The sequence below is a fragment of the Nannobrachium achirus genome (genome assembly GCF_963921795.1).
Source record: "Nannobrachium achirus genome assembly, chromosome: 19".
Classification (NCBI taxonomy): domain Eukaryota; kingdom Metazoa; phylum Chordata; class Actinopteri; order Myctophiformes; family Myctophidae; genus Nannobrachium; species Nannobrachium achirus.
Genome location: NC_137826.1, coordinates 34,249,854 through 34,269,896, shown reverse-complemented (window position 1 = coordinate 34,269,896; position 20,043 = coordinate 34,249,854). Strand labels below are relative to the sequence as shown.

Below are 20,043 nucleotides of genomic sequence, written 5' to 3'. Positions count from 1 at the left end.
AGGCTATGGTCTGAGGGGCTAATAAATCTCGTCAAATGGTGGTCCGTCCGTGGCTCAAATGCCGAATAAATAATTGATGTGAAAGGGGTTGAAAACCACTGCAGTAAATAGATTTTGCGTACTTTACTTTACCTTAAAATAAATGTATTTATTAATAGACGGGACAATGCATCACAACGTCACGACATATTCTTACTCCGGTCCAATAGGTGGCGGTATGGCCGCCGTTCAATGACATGAGCGCCGCGGCCCACCGTGTATTTTGAACCAAAAGATTCAGAGCTGCAGTGGAGTGAACTGAAGCTTGGGAAGGTAGAACTGGTGAGGATCACAAGGACTGGAATGGTTATTATTCAGTGTAAAGACGAGGAGCAGGAGAAGAAAGCAGTGCGAATAAGACTATTTGGAGAGTGCCCAGTAACCTGTTTCCAACTTGAGGGAAGAGAAAAGAGAAGGGGAGTTATAAGTGGAGTGCCTCTGACAACGAGGGAAGACCAATTCCTTGACGTGTGCGGAGTTACTGAAGCGAGAAGGCTAACACGCTACAGAAACGGAGAGCGAGAAAAAACAAAGTCTGTACGCCTGACCTTTAAAGGGAGTGTGTTACCAGAAAGAGTATACCATGAGTATGTATGTTACAGGGTCAGGCCGTTCGTGAGAGCACCGCTAAGGTGCTACAGGTGTCAGGAATATGGACATGTTGCAGCCGTATGTGGGAGAGACAGGAGATGTGGGAGGTGCGGGAAAGACAGTTGTGAGGAGGAGAAGTGTAAAGGACAAGAACAAGCTAGGTGTTTACACTGTAGCGGCGAGCATCATGCTGGGGCAGCAGAATGCACAAGGAAAATGCAGGAGATAAAGGTAAATCAAGTAAGAGAGGAAGCGAGGGGACAAATGTCTTATTCAGAAGCGGTAAGGAGAGTGGAGGAGAGCACGAGGACAACAACAGTACCAGCAGAAAAGGAGAAAACAGAAGGAAAGACAGATGAAAAGATTATGAACGTAACCATGGAGAAGAGGCAGTTCCTAGCATTTATTGCCATGGTAATCAACTGCGCTGCAGAGATAAAAACTAAATCGGAGAGAATTAAAATGGTGCTTGATGCAGCCAAGAGATTTCTCAATGTGGTGGACGTGACGGGGGAGGATTTAGACTACACATTGAGGGAAGGATTCTCGTCTATTCAGACGAGTGGTTCAGGGTGAATGACTTAAGAGAAGATGTGGGGAATGGGAACACGGGTGGACATTATTTTAAACTTGAAATGGGACACGAGAAAATTGTGAAAACTCCCGACCTGTGGAGGGCAGTAATACGCCTTGCGGCGTCCACACTGCCGGAAACCAAAAAGAAGAAGAGAAGAAGAAGGAGTGAACTGAAGAGCACAAAAAAAGTCTGTCACAAACAAGCTCCGACGACGGTGCACTGAAAATGGCTGCTACTCAGAAAACCATTCCTAAAGATGCACAGGTATTCATGAATATGCAGCTGTTTGTCATCTGCAGTGTAGATTAATGCTGCGTTGCGTTGTTTAATAACGGTGTTATTGCCAAGTAGCTCGTCTGACGTCTGTTGTGCGCGTTTGTTGCTTGCAAACATGCTAGCTCGTTGGCTAGTTTTAGCGCACGGTTGATAAGAGACACACTGGTAGACACGTTTAGATATCTCTCAAGCGCAAGTTATTGATATGTTATTGTGTTTATTTATTATAATTACAAACTGGATATTCATGCGTCTTTTGGTTTGTCAGCGTTTATGTGTTCAAAAGGTTTTATGGTGGAAAGTTGAGTTGGCTTTAGCCGCGTTCTGTGTGTGTGGTGAATAGTCCTGTTCTGTTGAACAGACAGTTATTCTGCGGAGATTGAACAAATAGTGTCTTAATCTAATGAGGTGATGGGTGTTTCTCTTTTTTCAGGTCATGATGCAAATCCTAAAGGACATGGGGATCACAGAGTACGAGCCTAGAGTGATAAATCAGATGTTGGAATTCACCTACAGTAAGTTTCCAGCAGTCTGTTTTAAGGGGGTTCAGCAACAGGGGTCTCACCAGCTCTTTAGCTAACAGATAATACTTTTTAAGATCGGGATGCCGATTTTATCCAATCAAGAGATGATAGAGAACTACACTTTGACTTGTCAATCCTGCATTTGGTCTCTCCTCTCCTGATTGGATAAATCCATTTAAAAAGGCAGGTTTACAAATGAGTAAAATGTGTCTATATTTCATAAACATACTTACCATATTTCATAGCTTTTGTGTGATCAATTTCAATGTGTATATATATTATATTTCTTACAAATAATTCATAATATAAAACGTTTTGTTTTTTGCTTCAGTTATATCGTTATGTGATGCTATATCATTGATTCACATGTATAAAATTAAATTAAATACAGTAAGCCTGCTAAAAAACATTATCTCTTGCTTCTTCACTTGTAGGATATGTGACTACTATTATTGAAGATGCCAAGATGTATGCAACACATGCTAAGAAGTCCAGTGTGGATGCTGATGACATCCGGTTGGCCATTCAGTGTCGAATGGACCAATCATTCACCTCCCCGCCACCTCGAGATGTAAGTCTTCATAGTATTGGATACAGAAAAAAATACTTTTGAAACACTTTTGTCTCTAACATAGCCTACAGTATACAGAAGCATCTAAAACTAAAATTGAATATTGTGTAAAAGTTCATTTTCTTCTGCAATATAATTAATATATAGATACATTGCAAATGCAGTGAAATATTCAAAACCTTTTTTGTTTTAATCTTTATGGCATACAGCTCATGAATATCAAAAATCCATATCTCAAAATATTACAGTTACAAAATATTAAGCTGAAGTTTGACGAGTGCGCTAAAGCTTAGGTAAAAAAAATGCAGCAGAGAATGTTCTTGCAGCGCATGATTAGGATGGCGAGTAGGGTCATTGGATGTGATCAAACGTCTGCTGCGCAGTTATGTGAAGACCTAATTGCGAGCAAGGCTGAGCACATCCTTAATGACCCTGCTCACCCCTTACACAGCAAATTCGAATGCAGTCGCCGTGGCAACGGAAGGATGCTGCAAAGGAAAATTACAACCACTAGGTTCAGTAAATCCTTTGTACCCTGTACAATCAGACTTTTAAATAAAAAAAGTCAGCAGATAGTTACATGTAGCCTGTAGGAACATGTTTTAAGCACTTTTAAGTACATAATATTGTATTGTATAGTTTTGTATTTATTGTTGGATGTTGTTATGCTTTGGTTTTTTGTACTCACACCTTGGACCAAATGAATTTCCCTGTACGGGATAATAAAGTTTACCTTGACCTTGACCACTCAAAACAAGGATTTATAATACAGAAATGTCGACCTTAATGAAGTCAGAGTTGCTTGAGTGAAGTTTCCGCAGTCGGTGATTATTTGGGTTGCTATGGTGGTATAAATGTATAATACCAATAACCCTGACTTTTCTCTCTGCAGTTCCTTCTGGAGGTGGCCCGACAGAAGAACCAGACCCCGCTTCCATTGATAAAGCCTTACACCGGCCCTCGGCTGCCTCCAGACCGTTACTGTCTGACTGCTCCTAACTACAGGCTCAAGTCCATTCAGAAAAAGGTAATGTCAGCATTAAGAATACTAGGTGTTTTATTTATTTGGACCTGGTAGAAACAAACCCATAAAGACTCCCTAATCGGGAGATAAGTCACTGTCAGGTCGCATGTATACACACTGCAAAAAGCAAACTCATGGTGGCGCTAGAAGAGGGGCATGTGAGGAATCAGGGGAAGGAGTGTATGTGCAGAGTTTGGCATGGATTGGGGCAACGGTGCCGGAGATGAGAGTAGGGCCAAAACTTAAGTGTGACGTGATGGACAGACGGAGGGATTGACAGACAGCCGGTGGAGGTTTTCATAGTAACTGTGCAACCTGACAGTCGCAACTAGTGACTTTGTGATTATGTGGTTGATGTACTACCAGGATACCCCGATGAGAAGGATACGTTTTGCCCTTTCCATTGAAGACATTTTCAATCTAAGATATGAGTTAATTTGAATGTGATAGATCAGTTTTTTGCAGTTACAATCTCATCATTGTTTATTATGTTTCTTTTACCTGTAAAATTTCTGATATCCCTATCCAGTCTCATTTCTCAACATTGTGCTGATAGTTGTTTTGTGGTTGCAGGTATCCTCCTCGGCAGGCAGGATAACGGTACCACGCCTCAGTGTGGGAGCAGTCTCTAGTAGACCCAGCACACCTACCCTTGGTGAGTTAGCTCAGCACACTACTGGAACCACTTAAATGAGGGGTCTTCAACGTTTTCAGGCCAAGGACCCCTTTGTTCAGAAAGAGATGAAGCAGGGACCCCCACAACCTTTTCATAGATTCTATATAGTTTTATCGTTTGACAGCACAATTATCAGTGTATTTTGGAATCATGTCAATTTGTGTTTTCAGATACGTATTTAACCACTTAAATACCGTCAATACTTAACTTGACATTTCACTCTGTACTTAGTCTGCTCTTTTCCCCCTCTACACCAAACCTCTTTGCCGAAAATAGCCGATCTACAAGCTCACAACGCCTTGTGCTGTAGGATCAAGTGTTTAGGGTTCAAGTGGTTAATATAAAATAGGGTAGTTTCTATCACACAAAGATTTGGAGGACCCCCTGTAGTAACTCTGAGGTCCTGGACCCCATGTTGAAGACCCCTGACTAGGGTTGCAACGGTATGAGATTTTTAACACCGAAAATATAGTCTGTGTCAGCACCGCGGTTATCGGTAACACTGTTTCAACCACCATTGAGTGTCTTGTGAGCACTCAATGCTACCTCAAGCTACAACAACAACCACCCTACCATATTGAAGATGTTTTTCCACCTACTGCGTGCTGTGCCATTATAAAGCCACAAGTAGCCGTCTGGAACGTGCCCTGCGAGTGGGGACGAGGCATCAGTCCTGATGGGCTGTGCCTCCCCTGTGGATGATCCGTTGATTCTGAATCTGTTCTCGACGTTCTCACTCAAGGAACAGCTCCCGCGATTGAGAACCAAATCCCATCGTTCATTTAAAAGAGCCGTTCAAAAGAGCAGAATCGTTCGCGAACGTTACATCTCTACTGCGCTGCCTGCAGCCTGCCTCGAGGCAGAGCGGAGCAGCGGATACGTTTTATTTTTATTTAACGGTGTTATCGGTGTGAAGGTAAAGTACCGTTGCAACCCTACCCCTGACTTAAGTCACATTGTACAAACATAGGCAGTGATTTGTCCTGCTGAAGCAGAAACACCCTTCCACTGTTTAGACACTGATGGGGTATGGTTACATACCCCATCAGTGTCTGGGGGCAGTGATCAGTGACCACAAAGATATAGATATGGGCAAACAGCTAAGTACGTTGTTGTACACATTACACAACAGGTCCTGCATGAAGTCACATTTGACATAATCTGGCCTGTTCCTGTTAAATGAGTTATAGCTATAGTTATTTTTTCACCCACTGTGTGTTCTATTTAGGTTATTCTGTTTAGTTAGATTTAAAATGGAACAGTTTAGTTAATTTCTTTTTTTTAACAGCCAACTCGGTAAACTCGTGTTTGGAACCAAGGTTGTTAATGCACGTCTAAGTCAGTGAGTCTGAATGGGGGACATTAGAACTAGGCCTTTACTTTGCTGATGTATTGACTGCCCGACCTTCTTGTTTTGTTTTCAGGCACCCCTTCTATGCAGTCCGTCACAACCAAAGTTGGGACTCCAGTCTCTCTGGCGAACCAGCGGTTTACCGTTCAGATCCCCAGCTCACAGACAACCGTGTCCAAAGCCTGTAAGATGTCATCTGATCAAATTACATTTAAGATATCATTTTCAGCCAAATGTTGATTCAAATAATGTTTTTTTTTTTCACAGCCACACCCTCCACTCCAACGGTACAGAATGTCCTCATTGGTTCCAAGAATATCCTCATCACCGCTAACATGGTGTCACAGAACTCCGCCAGCGAATCACTGAAGAGGAAGCATGAAGACGACGATGACTATGATAATTTATGACATCGTAATTGCGATAAGGTGTCCTTTTTAAAAGGAAACAATGGAAAAGTGTAACACTTTGCTTGAAGTGCATTGACACATCATAAGCACATTACATGTGCTTAATTTTGTGTAAACTATTTTTGCATTATTAAAAACGGGAAATGTGGTTTGTTAATATGCATATTATCTTATATGCCTGTGATGTGGCTATTATTACATACAGATATTTTAAAAGTTCGATTTTTATTTAACCAGAGAATACATGCTTGCACGTTAGTCAGTAAACCGTGTTTCAAATTCACACAGTTGCACATATTTTGCCTCACATTGCACCACGCCTCACAATCTTCTAATGGTAGTTCCACAGGATAAGTTGAAGGCCACGTGCTTTCTCAAACCTTTAGATTTCTTATTATAGGCGTGTGTGTACCATCTAAAATTAGAAGATGTGACAGGAAATTTGGCGCGTTGTGAATATCTGGTATGTGCTAGAGGCTGTTGCTGCCTTTGAAAAGGTTTACGATATTTACAAATTATACTCGGTTGGACACTCAAAGGATGAAAGTTCCAAGTCTGTGACCAGCACAAACATGTCTCACGCAATCCTGCTTGTCCAGCCAACCAAGAGACCAGTGGAACTACCATTAGAAGATTGTTAGGCAGGTGGTGCAATGTAATTGGAAGCCATTACACTTGCCCTGAGGAAGTATTCAACTTTCAACAAGGTATTAATATTGATGCATATTAGATGCATATTAGCTAGCTACACTTTGTAATGAAAAGGTTTTCTAAACGATGTGTTCATCATAAACGTATCACATTGTATGTAATGTGCTTACCATGTCCTATGACTGGAGTAAAGTGTTACTAATAATTGTACTGTGTATATAATGAAAATATTGCGGTGAAGCTCAATTTCCATGATCTTTTTTGTTAAACTCTGTAATCTACGGTAGTGTCTTGTTTGCTAATAGTTTTTTGAAAATAAAATTAAAAAAGTTCTTTGTACACTCCAACTAACTTTTTTTTGTCAGAATTGGTAATTATCAAACCTCATAGATTACAGGAATCTGAGGCAAAGGAAGATGTGAACCTCTGTAAGCTTGACTGGGTGGTGTACTTGGTCCGCTCTCGTTTTTTTTGTCAGCAATGTGTAGTGAACTTGTAGATCTATTTTCTGTGACTGTACCCCCGTGTTAAAGTGGTCTGTGAATACCACAAAACGGTAGTTGGCGGCTCAGCTGTCTAAGGTTTGCTATTGTCTGAATTTTGCCATGCGCAGGTCAAGATTGAAGATGCATTATATTAAATATTCTTCAGATGTAATTTGTCTGTTCATATTACCCTTTGTAATCTTTTGGGTTAATCCGCAACACTCGGCATCTGACACCAAATGGACACTGTAATTGAACATTGAATGACAAACTGGACTAAAGATTCTCACAAAACCAACAAACTAGAAATGTGTTGTTGCCTATTTATAGTAGGCCTACTCAAGTTTGCACCACTCCTCCATTCAACTCAGTGGACTTGATGGTGTTTACTCTGTAAAGGGGTTTGGGGTTGGGTGTTTTCCTGAGCGCTCCCCTGTAGTATGTTACCCTGCGTAGGCAACTACACTAACTAGCAATCCAATTTAAATTAGCTCTAAAACTAATACTTATAGCCGTCTCGGAACGAAATATTATTGCTTGGTCGTTATCTTATCAGTCACCAGCCTGCAAGTGACTGCAGAAATAGAAGCCTGTCGAAAGTGTTTTGGTGGTGCTTCACTGCTTGCTTACTTATGTAGGCCTATGGATATTCATTATTGGCCATTTCCACTATTTTTGCATGACACCATTTTGCATTGGTTGAGTCGTTGATGAACAATAAAATAATTTTCGATTAATGGAAAGATTAAACAAGAAATAAGAAAATAATCCATAGTTAATTTCCATCCATCCATATTTATCCGCTTATAGAGTTAAAGCTTCAGGCACATTTTATAGATGGTCCCCTTTTGGGCCTTTGGGCACCTGGACCAGACAGGCACGTTCTGGGTCACCTGGGACAGTCTCTCCCAGGTGACTTAACTTAGTTTTCACCCTATCCCTAAAAGCCAGTCCACACCAATGCAACTACATTAGTCGCAAATCCTTGCAACAAACTGTTTTAAGGCCAGTCCACACCTTGCATCAAGGAGTTGCATTGGTGTGGACTAAATGCAAGCCAACCCCTGTTGCAAAATGCAGGTATAGTTGCATGTTGCAAGGAGTTGCATTGGTGTGGACTGGAGGTCACAGTCACAGACATGTTGCTAAAATGTTATTTCAAGTATCGTCTCAGTCCTTGAAAACAACAGATCCTGAAGTGTTTCATCAGAGACAGAGACTGATAGACCCAACCATTAGTGTCACAATTGTGTCCATCTTTTGTGGGCACTTGGTATCTGGGCTGAGATGAAACCACAAACATGGTCAGTCAGTCTGTCACACCCTTTTCTCTGGGCTTGGCCAAGGTGTTGATACTTAATCAGTCACCTGGTGGTATCTATCTCTACTCTCTGTGTCAACTCTCCACTTATTGGACCTAATGGACCAGACAGAGCTAGACTCCACTCATCATACAAATCTGTGAAACACACAGGACCATAGAGTATGCACAGGACTCATATGTTATGTGTCATTAATTAAACAGGAAGTCCCCTGAGATAAAAATAAATAAATAAAAATCTACTTTTCAAGGGAACCTGGCTAAGACAATTCAGTTAGATAAAATGTTGCCAAAAGTTACAGAGTGCAGACACATTTTGTATTATGTTCAAGGTACAAAGTTAATTAGTTTAGAACTAATTTGTAATTGCTTTATAATTCCCTCCCTTCCCTTGGCAAAATTATGTGTAATTTAACCCTTTGATGCTAGGGCGTTAGCCTATACTGTCTTTCATGAGCAGGTCTAAAATGAGTTAAAATTGTAACACATTATGAAGATTTTTTTAATCAAACATTTCCTGTCTGTATAATAAAGTGAAACAATGTTTCACACAAAGACAAAAGTAGGCTACTTCTGATTAATTTAAAAATCATTTCCCCCCCATATTCTCAGTTGTGACAATATCCTCCTGTGTGGTATGTTTTGCATACAATGTTGTATTCACTGTACATGATTATATAATAACACTACTCCTGTTCTGATTGGCGAGGCATCGTGTCAGTCTCTGACGTAGCGTCCAATCAGCGCCTCACGCAAGCGTAACAAACAGGGCCGTCGCCATGTTGTGTCCCCGGGGGCTGGGGAACCAGGGGAAGGCTACGGAGTGCGGTTGTAAATGCCACCGCCGGAGTGCGTACACTACACTCGGCAGTTCAGAGGCGCCAGCAAGCCGGGGTTCGAGCCGGTGATCGCGATGAGCCGTCCATCCTCAGCCGGAGGTGGAGGCGGAGGAGGACTAGGGGCCGGGAAAGCAGCGGGTGGAGGAAAGCACGGAGGAGCGTCGGGTGGAGGCGCAGCGGCAGCCGCGGCCGCGGCGGCCGCCGTGGCAGCAGCCGCCGGGGTAGGAGGATCCGTGGCCGGGTCGGGGGCCGGCGCTGCCCCGGTGTCTCTGCCCGGCTCGGCGGCCAGCCTTCCCGGCCAGTCGTCGGAGCTCACGGCGCTGTTCGAGTGCCCGGTGTGCTTCGACTACGTGCTGCCGCCCATCCTGCAGTGCCAGGCCGGTCATCTGGTCTGCAACCAGTGTCGCCAGAAGCTCAGCTGCTGTCCGACCTGCCGAGGCCCTCTCACCCCGAGCATCAGGAACCTGGCCATGGAGAAGGTGGCCTCCACTCTCCCGTTCCCCTGCAAGGTAAACAGAGGAGCGCTTGGGCTTCACGTTACTCCGCATCTCCAGCTACAAGTTGGCCATGAAAAGTGCTTAGTGTGTTTAGTGCACTTTCTGTCAGTGGTGGAAAAAGTACTCCAATGTTTTACTTATAAGTCAAAGTTAGCATCAATACTGCAATCTGGAAACATTTACAATTTGTTAAAGTCCGGTTATCAGTAAAAGCACAAAAGTATTGGCATCAAAAGTAGGTCTACAAAAAGTAAAAGTAGTGGAGTGAAAGTACAATATTTGCCTCAGTCTGAGATGTACTGTAGTGGAGTAGGAAGTAAAAGTATTGTACATACTTGATTTGTACATACTCAAGTAAAGTACAAATACGTCAACATTGTACTTAGTTACTTTACACCACTGGCTTTACGTTACTCCACATCACCCAGCTACAAGTCGACCAGGAAAAGTGTTGTGTTGGCAGTGTTTTATTGCACTTTCTAAGAACTTCCTCATTGAAAGCTAATGCTAATTGGGCTAACCAGTGCTGACAGGTGTGTGTGTGTGTGTGTGTGTGTGTGTGTGTGTGTGTGTGTGTGTGTGTGTGTGTGTGTGTGTGTGTGTGTGTGTGTGTGTGTGTGTGTGTGTGTGTGTGTGTGTGTGTGTGTGTGTGTGTGTGTGTGTGTGTGTGTGTGTGTGTCGTGACGTCCCTTCAGGGATCAAAACAAACTGATGGTTTGGTGACAGTATGTTTGTCAACTGTGTCTTTCTTTTACTTTTCTCCCACTTTAACAACTCTTTATCGTTATGCTCTAAGATAGGTGAGACGTTTTAGTGAGATATTATTACAGTGGTTCTTCTCAAACGTTTTCATGTCAAGCCAAGGACCCTTAAATTGACACTTATTATTCCGCTGACCCCCATTTGAAAAGATATGCCAGTGACCCCCATAAGAGATGTTTTATGGCTCTAGTAGTGATTCTGAACCATTTTAATTTCAAGGACCCCCAGTTTGACATGCATTAGGCTACGGACCCTCATTTAATGGCATTTGCATCTCTGGAACCCCACTATTGTAAAATCTATGTTCATTTAACTCGGAGAGTGTACACATAGAACCAAATTGACCCTGACCCATAAGAGTCCATTTGGTTCCTATTAACTATCTATCATTTAGTAGGGGACCTCCTGGAACTCCCCCAAGGACCCTGCCCTGGGGGTCCCCAGACCCAACGTTGAGAACCAATGGCCTATTGATGAAAAATATTCCCTTTTTATCCCCTTGTTTGGTTGCATCAAACAAGCTTCATATAGTGACAGAAAAGCACTTCCAACTTGAAGAGATTACCGTTATTGCACTTGGTCAACTCACTATTCTTCTTATAGTAGTTTTTTACAAATGTATTTATACATTTTCAGGTTTACAGGCGTGTAAACAGCACGTGGTACAGTCAGACTTGATTACGGCTAAAGGTGGTGTTCAAATATGCACACACATGCAGCCTAAGAGCAAGCAGTAGACACATTGTTGCTTGAGCTCGGTTGCTAAGCAGACAGACACTGCCTTAAAGGATCATGTTCTCTGGATCTTTATTTCATATACATATCTATAAATAAATATCGGAGGCCAAATTGAGGGTATAGTGATGGTTGTTATGATGTCTGCTCAACTATGGTGTTGTTACACTGTATTGGATTTTTGTTAACATAGCTGAACAATAATATTAATCTGTGAAAAAAAAATGGATAGCTGAAATCAGATCATGAGGAATGATATTTTTCAAAACAGCTTGATTTTTATATTTAAAGCCTAACCTAGGTGACTTATGTTCATGTGTTAATGGAATTACACTGTCAAGTGTCTTACTGTTAGTTCTCAGGTGTTTGGCTTTAAACTGAAATCCAGGTCTGATAGTCACTCATAAATGATACTCTGTTACATGCATCTTTTTGGAATTTGTTCTCAGTATGTAGAGAACAAGTATGTGTCTCATGTCTCTTGGTTTGTGACACAACTCTGTTAAACTAGGAGACCCAAGACCCAAGAAGAACTGTGTCATTTATGATGATAATACGTTGATTGGGCTTCCATAACACCGTAGTAGACATATTCAGTATAGTAATAATCACCACACAATGGATATGGTGTTTTTTTTTAGCTATTAATTTATGTTTGAGTGCTCGATAAGAAAATGTATTCTATTGCACGCCGTTTCAATTAATGTGTCATTGTGTACACTTAATTCGATTAAGCACCTGTAAGTCTCTGGATAAGAGTGTCTGCTAAATGCATTGCCTAAATTGTAATTGCACGCTGTCTGCTGCTTGCCAAGGTTTTTGTTTGTTTGTGCTACTGCAGTCGTTCAGACCAGACCACAAAAGCCCACATCATTCTCTAGTCGACTAATAGCTAAATGTACGTTACAGTTGTGTTAATTGCGCTTGTCCTACCGATTTTCCCAGAGGGGATCAGTCCATCTAACTCGGTGGTTCTCAACCCTTTCAGGCCGGGACCGCCAAAATAATATTTTAACTGGGGACCCCCCACCCTACGAGCACTAAGAGTTGAGGCATAACATTTTGTACAACATGGTTCTATTGTGAAAATAGCCGATCTACATGCTCATTTGCGAGGCGTTGTGAGCATGTAGATCGGCTATTTTCACAATTTCTGCCTCTAATATTTGACAATTTAGCCAAAGTTTAATTTGTCATTTCAGAGGTATTAAAAAGTCCTAGTTAAATTTCACTTTGGAAAATGTGCAGATACCCTCTAGACACTTAAACTTCATATCTGGGGACCCCCCAAAATAATTTGGGGACCCCCCCTGAGGTCCCGACCCACATGTTGAGAACCACTGATCTAACACATTGATCTAACCCCCCCCCCCCCCGAAGTTATTTGTAACAGAGGGGAAATGTTAGGTACCTAGGTTACATTCCGTTTCCACAACTCAAGTATCCATATCACTAGTAAGTAGACACAGTGGTGTGATCTCCTCCCAGGTGTGTGATTGGCTGTAACTGTGTGGTTGTGAAGCAAGGCACGCCACTCACTGCTGTAAAAGCGTGCATGACCAGCAAACCATCTGTGGATAAATGCAGGTGAATAAAAGGAATTTCTCTATTATTCATTTCTAACATAATACATATTCACTGGGACTGTTACTATACAATCTGGCGATAGAAATGGTGTTTATTCCTGAGTGTTGGATGATGATTTTATTGATATTGTTTCTTAACTTTTGCATCTTTATATAGTTATTTTGAGAGGTTCTCATCTGCGGAGATATGACCAAGCTGAATTTTGATAAAGGCCTTTCTATCCATTTCTAACCACTTTAACCTGACTTGCCTATTTTTGGCATGTATGTACATTTTGAAACATTTTAAAGTAGCAGATCTTAACTTTCTTTGTGATAACTGTTGTAGTGATTAAGTGTTTTGAGAAGATATGGGTCTGAAAACAATTATCGATGGTCTCGGACTCTCCAAAATCGGGGGTTGGCTAACTATGGGTCTAGATCTACAAACTCACAGCGAGGCGCCGCCCCATGAAAATGTGTCCGTGACCCACAAATGGGTACCGACCCAGTGTTAGGGAAACAGTGCTCTAGCTATTACACTCTCTGTGTCCCACTCTCGCTCTCCACACCCACTCACACACACACATGTCATCGCACAAAGAAACAACACAGGGTGACAGACTGTGTCGTCATTCAGAGCTGTGGAGAGGCGTCCCTGCAGCTCCACATAGTTTAGTGAGTGATGCTTTCCCTCTGAAGGCGGCTCGCTGACAGCCTTCTGCACCGTAATGGGACTCTGATTGCATTTCAGCAGCATTAAAGTTGTATCCAGGCTCCGTGGTGTTGGAGCGCAGTGTAAGCTGATCCCTGATCCTTGATCTGTCCTCTACTCTGTCTGTGCACAGCTAGAGACGGTAGTGGTGGTCAGATGTGGTATGTGATTACAGAGAATAGGGATGCAAGTATTACGATTATTTTATTTTGTTGATCTATTAATCAAATAATTGTATGCTTTGTACAAATGTGTCGTGCAAATGGCAGATATACAAGCTCACAAATTCAATGCACTGCATCATGACTTGTTGTGAGCTGCATATTCAATTGCATAATATGGGTACCCCAAAATTGTTTATTTTATTCAAAAAAATATTATTTTATAATATAGAACAAGAGGTTGTTGTAATTGAAAGGATTAGAAGAGGGATTGGGTTTAATGGGCCGTTCTTATTTTGTCATATGACTGTTAGTAAATGGACAAGGGGGAGAGAAAGAGAGAGAAGTGTTAAGGGAGGGGAAATAAAAGAAGATAGTTGGATGAGAGGGAGAGAGATGGGCTTTTATCCAGACTATGCCCTGTCACACCCTGATTAAAGCTGATCCAAGACCTGTCCAAAAACAAGAGAAGTGATGAGAGGGACCGAGGTCAAGGAAGAATGGCTTAAGGCCTCTCGTCTCCACACCAAAAAGTCTGCAAAGAACTTGCAAAGGACTGCAAAGAACTGCAAAGAACTTGCAAAGGACTGCAAAGAACTGCACAGAACTTTGTCTGCCGACTGTATGCCGACTGTACTTACTGTACGCAATTGTGCGCATGCGCGGGGAGATCGCATGAAATACCATTCCAAACCAGGAGGTGGCAGTAGTCTGAAAGGCTATTTTCACTCCATAGTTGATCGTCCCTGCATGCCGTCGCTGTCGGAAAATGCTGTTATTAAGCCTATTATTTATATTATTATTTGGATAAAGTAGTACAACCTTTAAAACCAATCATAATCCTTTAAAATTGTATCATGATCTGACACTTTCACAACAGCTTGTTGCTGCTTCAGCGTTCTGCCTCCGCTGCTGTGTGCAGTTGTATTATTTTGTCATACGATACGATGGTGTGACGTCGCGCATTGAAAATATCAGAGCTACAAGCTCACAACATGTCGGAACTTGAAGCGTTGTGAGCTTGTATGTCTGCTATGCTCGACACGCACCGTCATACGCTGAAGCACACATCCAGCCTTTCACAGCTGAAAGAGGAGGTAATCTAACCACTAGTAGGCACGGAGGCACTCTGTACGTGACTGTTCTCCGTGCAGAGGAGAAGAAAAAAAACAACAACACGGGCAGCTGCTGCACTATTACTAGCCCACTTTATTCTGCTGTGTTTAGTGTGTTGTCTCGGTGTCCTCTGTGACTGTGTGGAAACAGTATGTATGCCAACTGTAACCAAACTGGACCCAGTTGAAACGTGGACGTGGATATTATACAATCAAGCACCTTTCTCGCAGTTCACTCGCGCCCACTTTATTCAGTTCAGTTGTGTGTAGTGTGTTGTCTCGGTGTCCTCTGTGACTGTGTGGAAACAGTATGTATGCCAAACAGATAGCTACCAGCGGATTGTGTGTTGTCTTTTATCCGCTCTCGTTGGCTCATTTCACTGCCGACGGCCAAGGGACCGACTCAACAAAACCGAGCAAGTCCAGTTTCCCAGTTCTCGGTCGATAACGCTCCCGACCCGCTGCCGAAAACCTGACGATGAGCTCCCGTTCGGCAACCGACGCTATCCGCAGCCTTCCGCCGCCGAATCGTCGACGAATCTGTGCGGTTAAGAGTGGCCTTTAGTCAAAGATGCAGGCTAGGTTCATTCACACTGGAAAGTGCAAACATGGACTCAAATGGAGTTGACTTAAAGGGATATTCCACTTTCAACGGGGAGCAGTGGTAGGGCCTCTCTTCACATACAAACCCATTGTAACTTCAAAGTCCATTTTAACCATGATAGATTCCTTAAAAACACCCATTATTTTTTCTGGTGACTCATTTTACCTTCCTAATACGTGAGCAGGCCGTATTTTTTCGATAACTTTTTTTTTTCATTTATTTTTAATAATAATTTGGGAAAATGGAAAAAATTAAATACAAAAAAATAATTATTAAAAAACGGCCTGCTCACATATTAGGAGGTCACCTGAAAAAATAATGGGTGTTTTTAAGGAATCTATCATGGTTAAAATGAAGTTTGAAGTTAGTTGGGTGTGTGTGGGGAGAGGCCCTGGGCCTGGAGGGCCTGGTAACATTTACATCAAATATCTAAATATTCAATCAAGCTAATTAAAAACTGTTCATGGTGTTCATAAAAGCCTGATTAGATGATAAAATTACCAAAAGTTTTTTTGAAAGTGAAATATCCCTTTAATTAATCAATTAATACATTTTACAGTGTAGATGTAGAAGGTTCTCCTGGAGTCATACCCCCTCTCCTTGGTGATGGTTAGTACGACTCAACCTGAATGATGTAGAAAATGCATAGCCTGTGCGTGTCCAGTCCACCTGCGTTATTTTCCCAGGCTCAAAATGCCAAGGCGCTCTCCTAAAAACGTAGGAGTTTCCAGTTGAAATATTTCAGCTCTCAGCAAGCAGATAAAATCACCAGTCAGTGCCTCATGATTCGTTACAATGATGTCTCCAAAAATGCGTGGTTTCCAACCAGGGCCTCTGGCCAGTCGATTTGCTATAATCAGATTACTCCTGTTAGGCAGTAGTAGTACAGTATGTTAGGCATATTCTGCTTAGGCAGTCAGACTTGAGCTCCAAGCCAAGAGTTGATTTGTTTATTTTGGCAAGGGCCCTTTGCTCCTCCTCCAACTAATTCTCCTGTTTTTGTATTTCCCAAATGACACAGTGCTGTTTTGGCAAAAGTGACATCAGATTGATTGCAGCCATTGTATAAACCTACAAACTCGCAGGTAATTACTTTTGTCTCAGTGATAATCTCCCCATCCCTGTAGCAACTTAGTTTTTCAAAGTGGACTGCGATAATTGATTAAGATATTAGTTTCTTTTGGAGTATGGGTTCATATTAGGGCTGGGCGATTAATCGATTTTTTTAATCGAAATCTTTTTTTTTTGTTTCTTGTTTGGAAGATAAAAAAATAAAAATGAATAGATTTTCACTTTAATTTAGTCAGACCACTGCATGGGGCAAAAAGTCCACAGCCCGGTCCTCCTAAGACACGACAAGGTTCTGCAATATAATAAGCCAGAGTCCGACAAAAAATGTGTGTATTCTTTTTACCAAAAAATCTAAATCGAAAATGGACTTTTCTGAGACATAAATCTATCTGGATTTTATTTTTAGGCCAAATCGAACAGCCCATATACCACCCTAGAGACTTGTTTGGGGAGTAACAAGTAAATCTTTGTGCAATATATCTGCTAAATGTTATAGTTGTTATTATATTAAATATTAAATGTGTTATTGATGAAAATGTCAGCATTTGCTACATTTCTTCCCACTGCACAAACCATTCAGAACATTCATTTGGAGAGGAAGTAAATGTTTTTTCTACAGCGAATTCACAAATTGCAGCTTCACTACACATTTAATGTTGATGTATTGGTGGGAAAATATCCTTTGGCAAGTTACACTGAAACCTACCAACCTCTGTCTGCACCGTCGTTTACGCGGGGACCGGGGTAACTATGGACCAGGTCAACACCCTAAATGCAATAGGCATGTTGATGGCTTGCTGTAGGCCAGCATTATTTCTAACTGTGCTTGCTTGCCATGTACTGTGATGGCCAGAAGGGGTCATTCATCACATTTACATAATTCAATCATTTGCTCTAAACTGAGTCGGGCTCCATGGGCACTGGGGGTGGTTATTGCAGGATATCCAACAGGCATGATGTGACAAGTGACATTGAGAAAAATGGTTTCATTTCTTGACAGCATTGCCTTGAAAAGCTCTGCTCTTCCATGATTTTCACAGTTGTTACACACACCCCCCCCCCCTCTCTCTCTCTCTCTCTCTCTCTCTCTCTCTCTCTCTCTCTCTCTCTCTCTCTCTCTCTCTCTCTCTCTCTCTCTCTCGTGATGAACTCCCTCTCTCTCACACTTTGATCATTAATATTGTGAAGATGTAGCCCAGCCTAATGAGAAATTAAGCAGCATTTCATGCTCCAGCTGAGCTTGGAGACGAACAACACACACACACACACACACACACACACACACACACACACACACACACACACACACACACAGACCGGAGTGAACACAAAAACAACATTCTCTTTCTTTTTTTTCCATCAATAATGGTATAATGACAGACCAGAGGTGGAGCTAAAAGACTGGCAGAGTGAGGAGGATGTGACCTCTGTCGCTATGGGTGACTTCACGGAGGAGATGATGGCAGTGCACATGCCCTTGGTATTCATATGATGAAGTGGTGGTGTCTGCGTGTACCACACACACACACACACACACACACACACTGACACACACTGACACACACTGTAGAGTAGGGGAGGAGGCACTGTTGTTTATCGAGGAACACAATGAGCTCTTGGGGAATTGTGGGTAATTAATTTGGACTGAACGAAACCCCGCTGAGTTAATTCCACTCCAGAGGGTTGCGTTATTTCTACTGCAGTGCAGGCCTGGGAACCTTGATAAAACTCTTTGGATGTCTCTGAGGTTAAAATGACACTCGCACACGCTAAACCACACAACACGAGGAGATGGCCTCGAGTAAGGCAAGGAAGGCACTGAACACCAAATATCTCTAGGGGACACTGCATGTGACCTGGAGACTATGACCCCTCTACAGAAAATGTGCTTAAGGTTGGTGTGTGAGTGAGGGGATATTTGAAAAGGTAAATTCAATTGAAAGCCTTGTTTGTGTTACCTTGATTGGAGTGGTTATTCTCCCCACACTGGGTACGGGGGAAGGCGAATGAATGAAGACATTCATGTTTTATTCATGTTTATAGACGAAGAGGGCCTTATAGAAAGGAGCTGTTTGAACTCTCCACATGCAGTCTGTTCAACAGTGATTCTCTTTGTCTCCTCCTGTCCTCTCCAGTATTTCTCTATCCTCTCCTATCTAACATTTCAAACTCAGTCGACCTGAAAATCTCCTCATCTACATTCAGATGCAGACTTCTCCTCCTACCTGCAGGTGTGTGTGTTTGTGTCTATGCGGGGTGCACACTGACGTTGGCAGACTGCCAATCACTTCCCTCATGCTTGGTGCACGACACACACACACACACACACACACACACACACACACACACACACACACACACACACACACACGTGCGTGGGAGTTTGTGACAGGGTGGGATGTTCGGTCCTGTTATTGACATTCTTCAATTTGTGTGTGTGTGTGTGTGTGTGTGTGTGTGTGTGTGTGTGTGTGTGTGTGTGTGTGTGTGTGTGTGTGTGTGTGTGTGTGTGTGTGTGTGTGTGTGTGTGTGTGTGTGTGTGTGTGTGTGTGTGTGTGTGTGTGTGTGTGTGTGTGTGTGTGTGTGTGTGTGTGTGTGGCAGTCACATTGGAGGCTATGTTGAACGAATGAACGTGTCATATACAGTAGTAATCAGGGCAATACCAATGATGCATTGGGTGAACAGCCAAAAACGATTGAGTTTAGGCATTACATGGTCAATTCAAACATATATTTTTTAAAATTGCTAGCCTTGATTCAGGTGTCCGTTTGTGCGTTCCTCATCCATCCTTTTGTTATGGATTTCTTTAACTAGAACTGTGCCACCGTGCCCCCAAACTAGAACTGTTTGAGCAGGTCAGCAGGATAAGGAAACCTGAACACCCTTCCTTCCCTCTCTCTCCCCTTTCCGCTGTTGTTTCCTCTCGTCCAACCTCTCCTTTTGCCCTAGCTAATTTTCCTTCCTTTTCCACCTCAACGCTCCAGTCTTCCCTTGGTTACCTGTTTGCCCCTGGTTTTTCTACCTTTTCCTTCCCCCTTATCGCGTGTGTGTGTGTGTGTGGTCATTAATCTGAGGAGTAGGACCCCGTTGCTGCCTGGTCACCCCTGAGTGCCCAGTAAATTCTCCATCCGTCAGCACTTAATTGAATTGCAGCATTTTTTGGAGCTGTGTGGAACACAAGCTCCCTATACGTGGCCGTGTGTGTGGCCGTCCGTCCGTGTCTGTCTGTCTGTCTGTATGTAGCCTCAAAGTTTGGCACGCTACTCCTCCCACAGTTTTTGCACCACACACTCGCGCCATATGTCAAATCGACCGGCTTACTCGGGAATCGTGTGCTAGTAACTTGCTAAGAGAAAGGTTCTATAGTTTAATTGATATTAATTTATTAGTGAATTAATTTTCCTCATTGACTTATAATGGGAATTGCAAAAACTCACATTCAAGTATCTTTCTCTCGTAAACCATAGGAGCTACAGTTTCAA

The 20,043-nt window shown here is 42.4% G+C and overlaps 2 protein-coding genes across 2 annotated transcripts in view; both read left to right on the top strand.

The window, feature by feature from the left end:
- Nucleotides 1-1,379: 1,379 nt before the first annotated feature.
- On the top strand, nucleotides 1,380-7,004 carry taf9 (TAF9 RNA polymerase II, TATA box binding protein (TBP)-associated factor). Its single transcript, XM_080749113.1, has 7 exons — nucleotides 1,380-1,471; nucleotides 1,917-1,998; nucleotides 2,442-2,578; nucleotides 3,471-3,605; nucleotides 4,176-4,257; nucleotides 5,703-5,813; nucleotides 5,897-7,004. The coding sequence occupies exons 1-7, from the start codon at nucleotides 1,433-1,435 to the stop codon at nucleotides 6,037-6,039; spliced, it is 729 nt and encodes a 242-aa protein (XP_080605239.1). The 5' UTR covers nucleotides 1,380-1,432; the 3' UTR covers nucleotides 6,040-7,004.
- A 2,307-nt stretch (nucleotides 7,005-9,311) lies between these two features.
- Nucleotides 9,312-20,043, top strand: part of siah2l (seven in absentia homolog 2-like) — a 42,412-nt gene continuing 31,680 nt past the window's right edge. Inside the window, exon 1 of the mRNA XM_080749863.1 lies at nucleotides 9,312-9,844. Coding sequence (XP_080605989.1) covers nucleotides 9,332-9,844 — 513 coding nt within the window. The 5' untranslated portion in view covers nucleotides 9,312-9,331. The remainder of the gene's footprint in view (nucleotides 9,845-20,043) is intronic.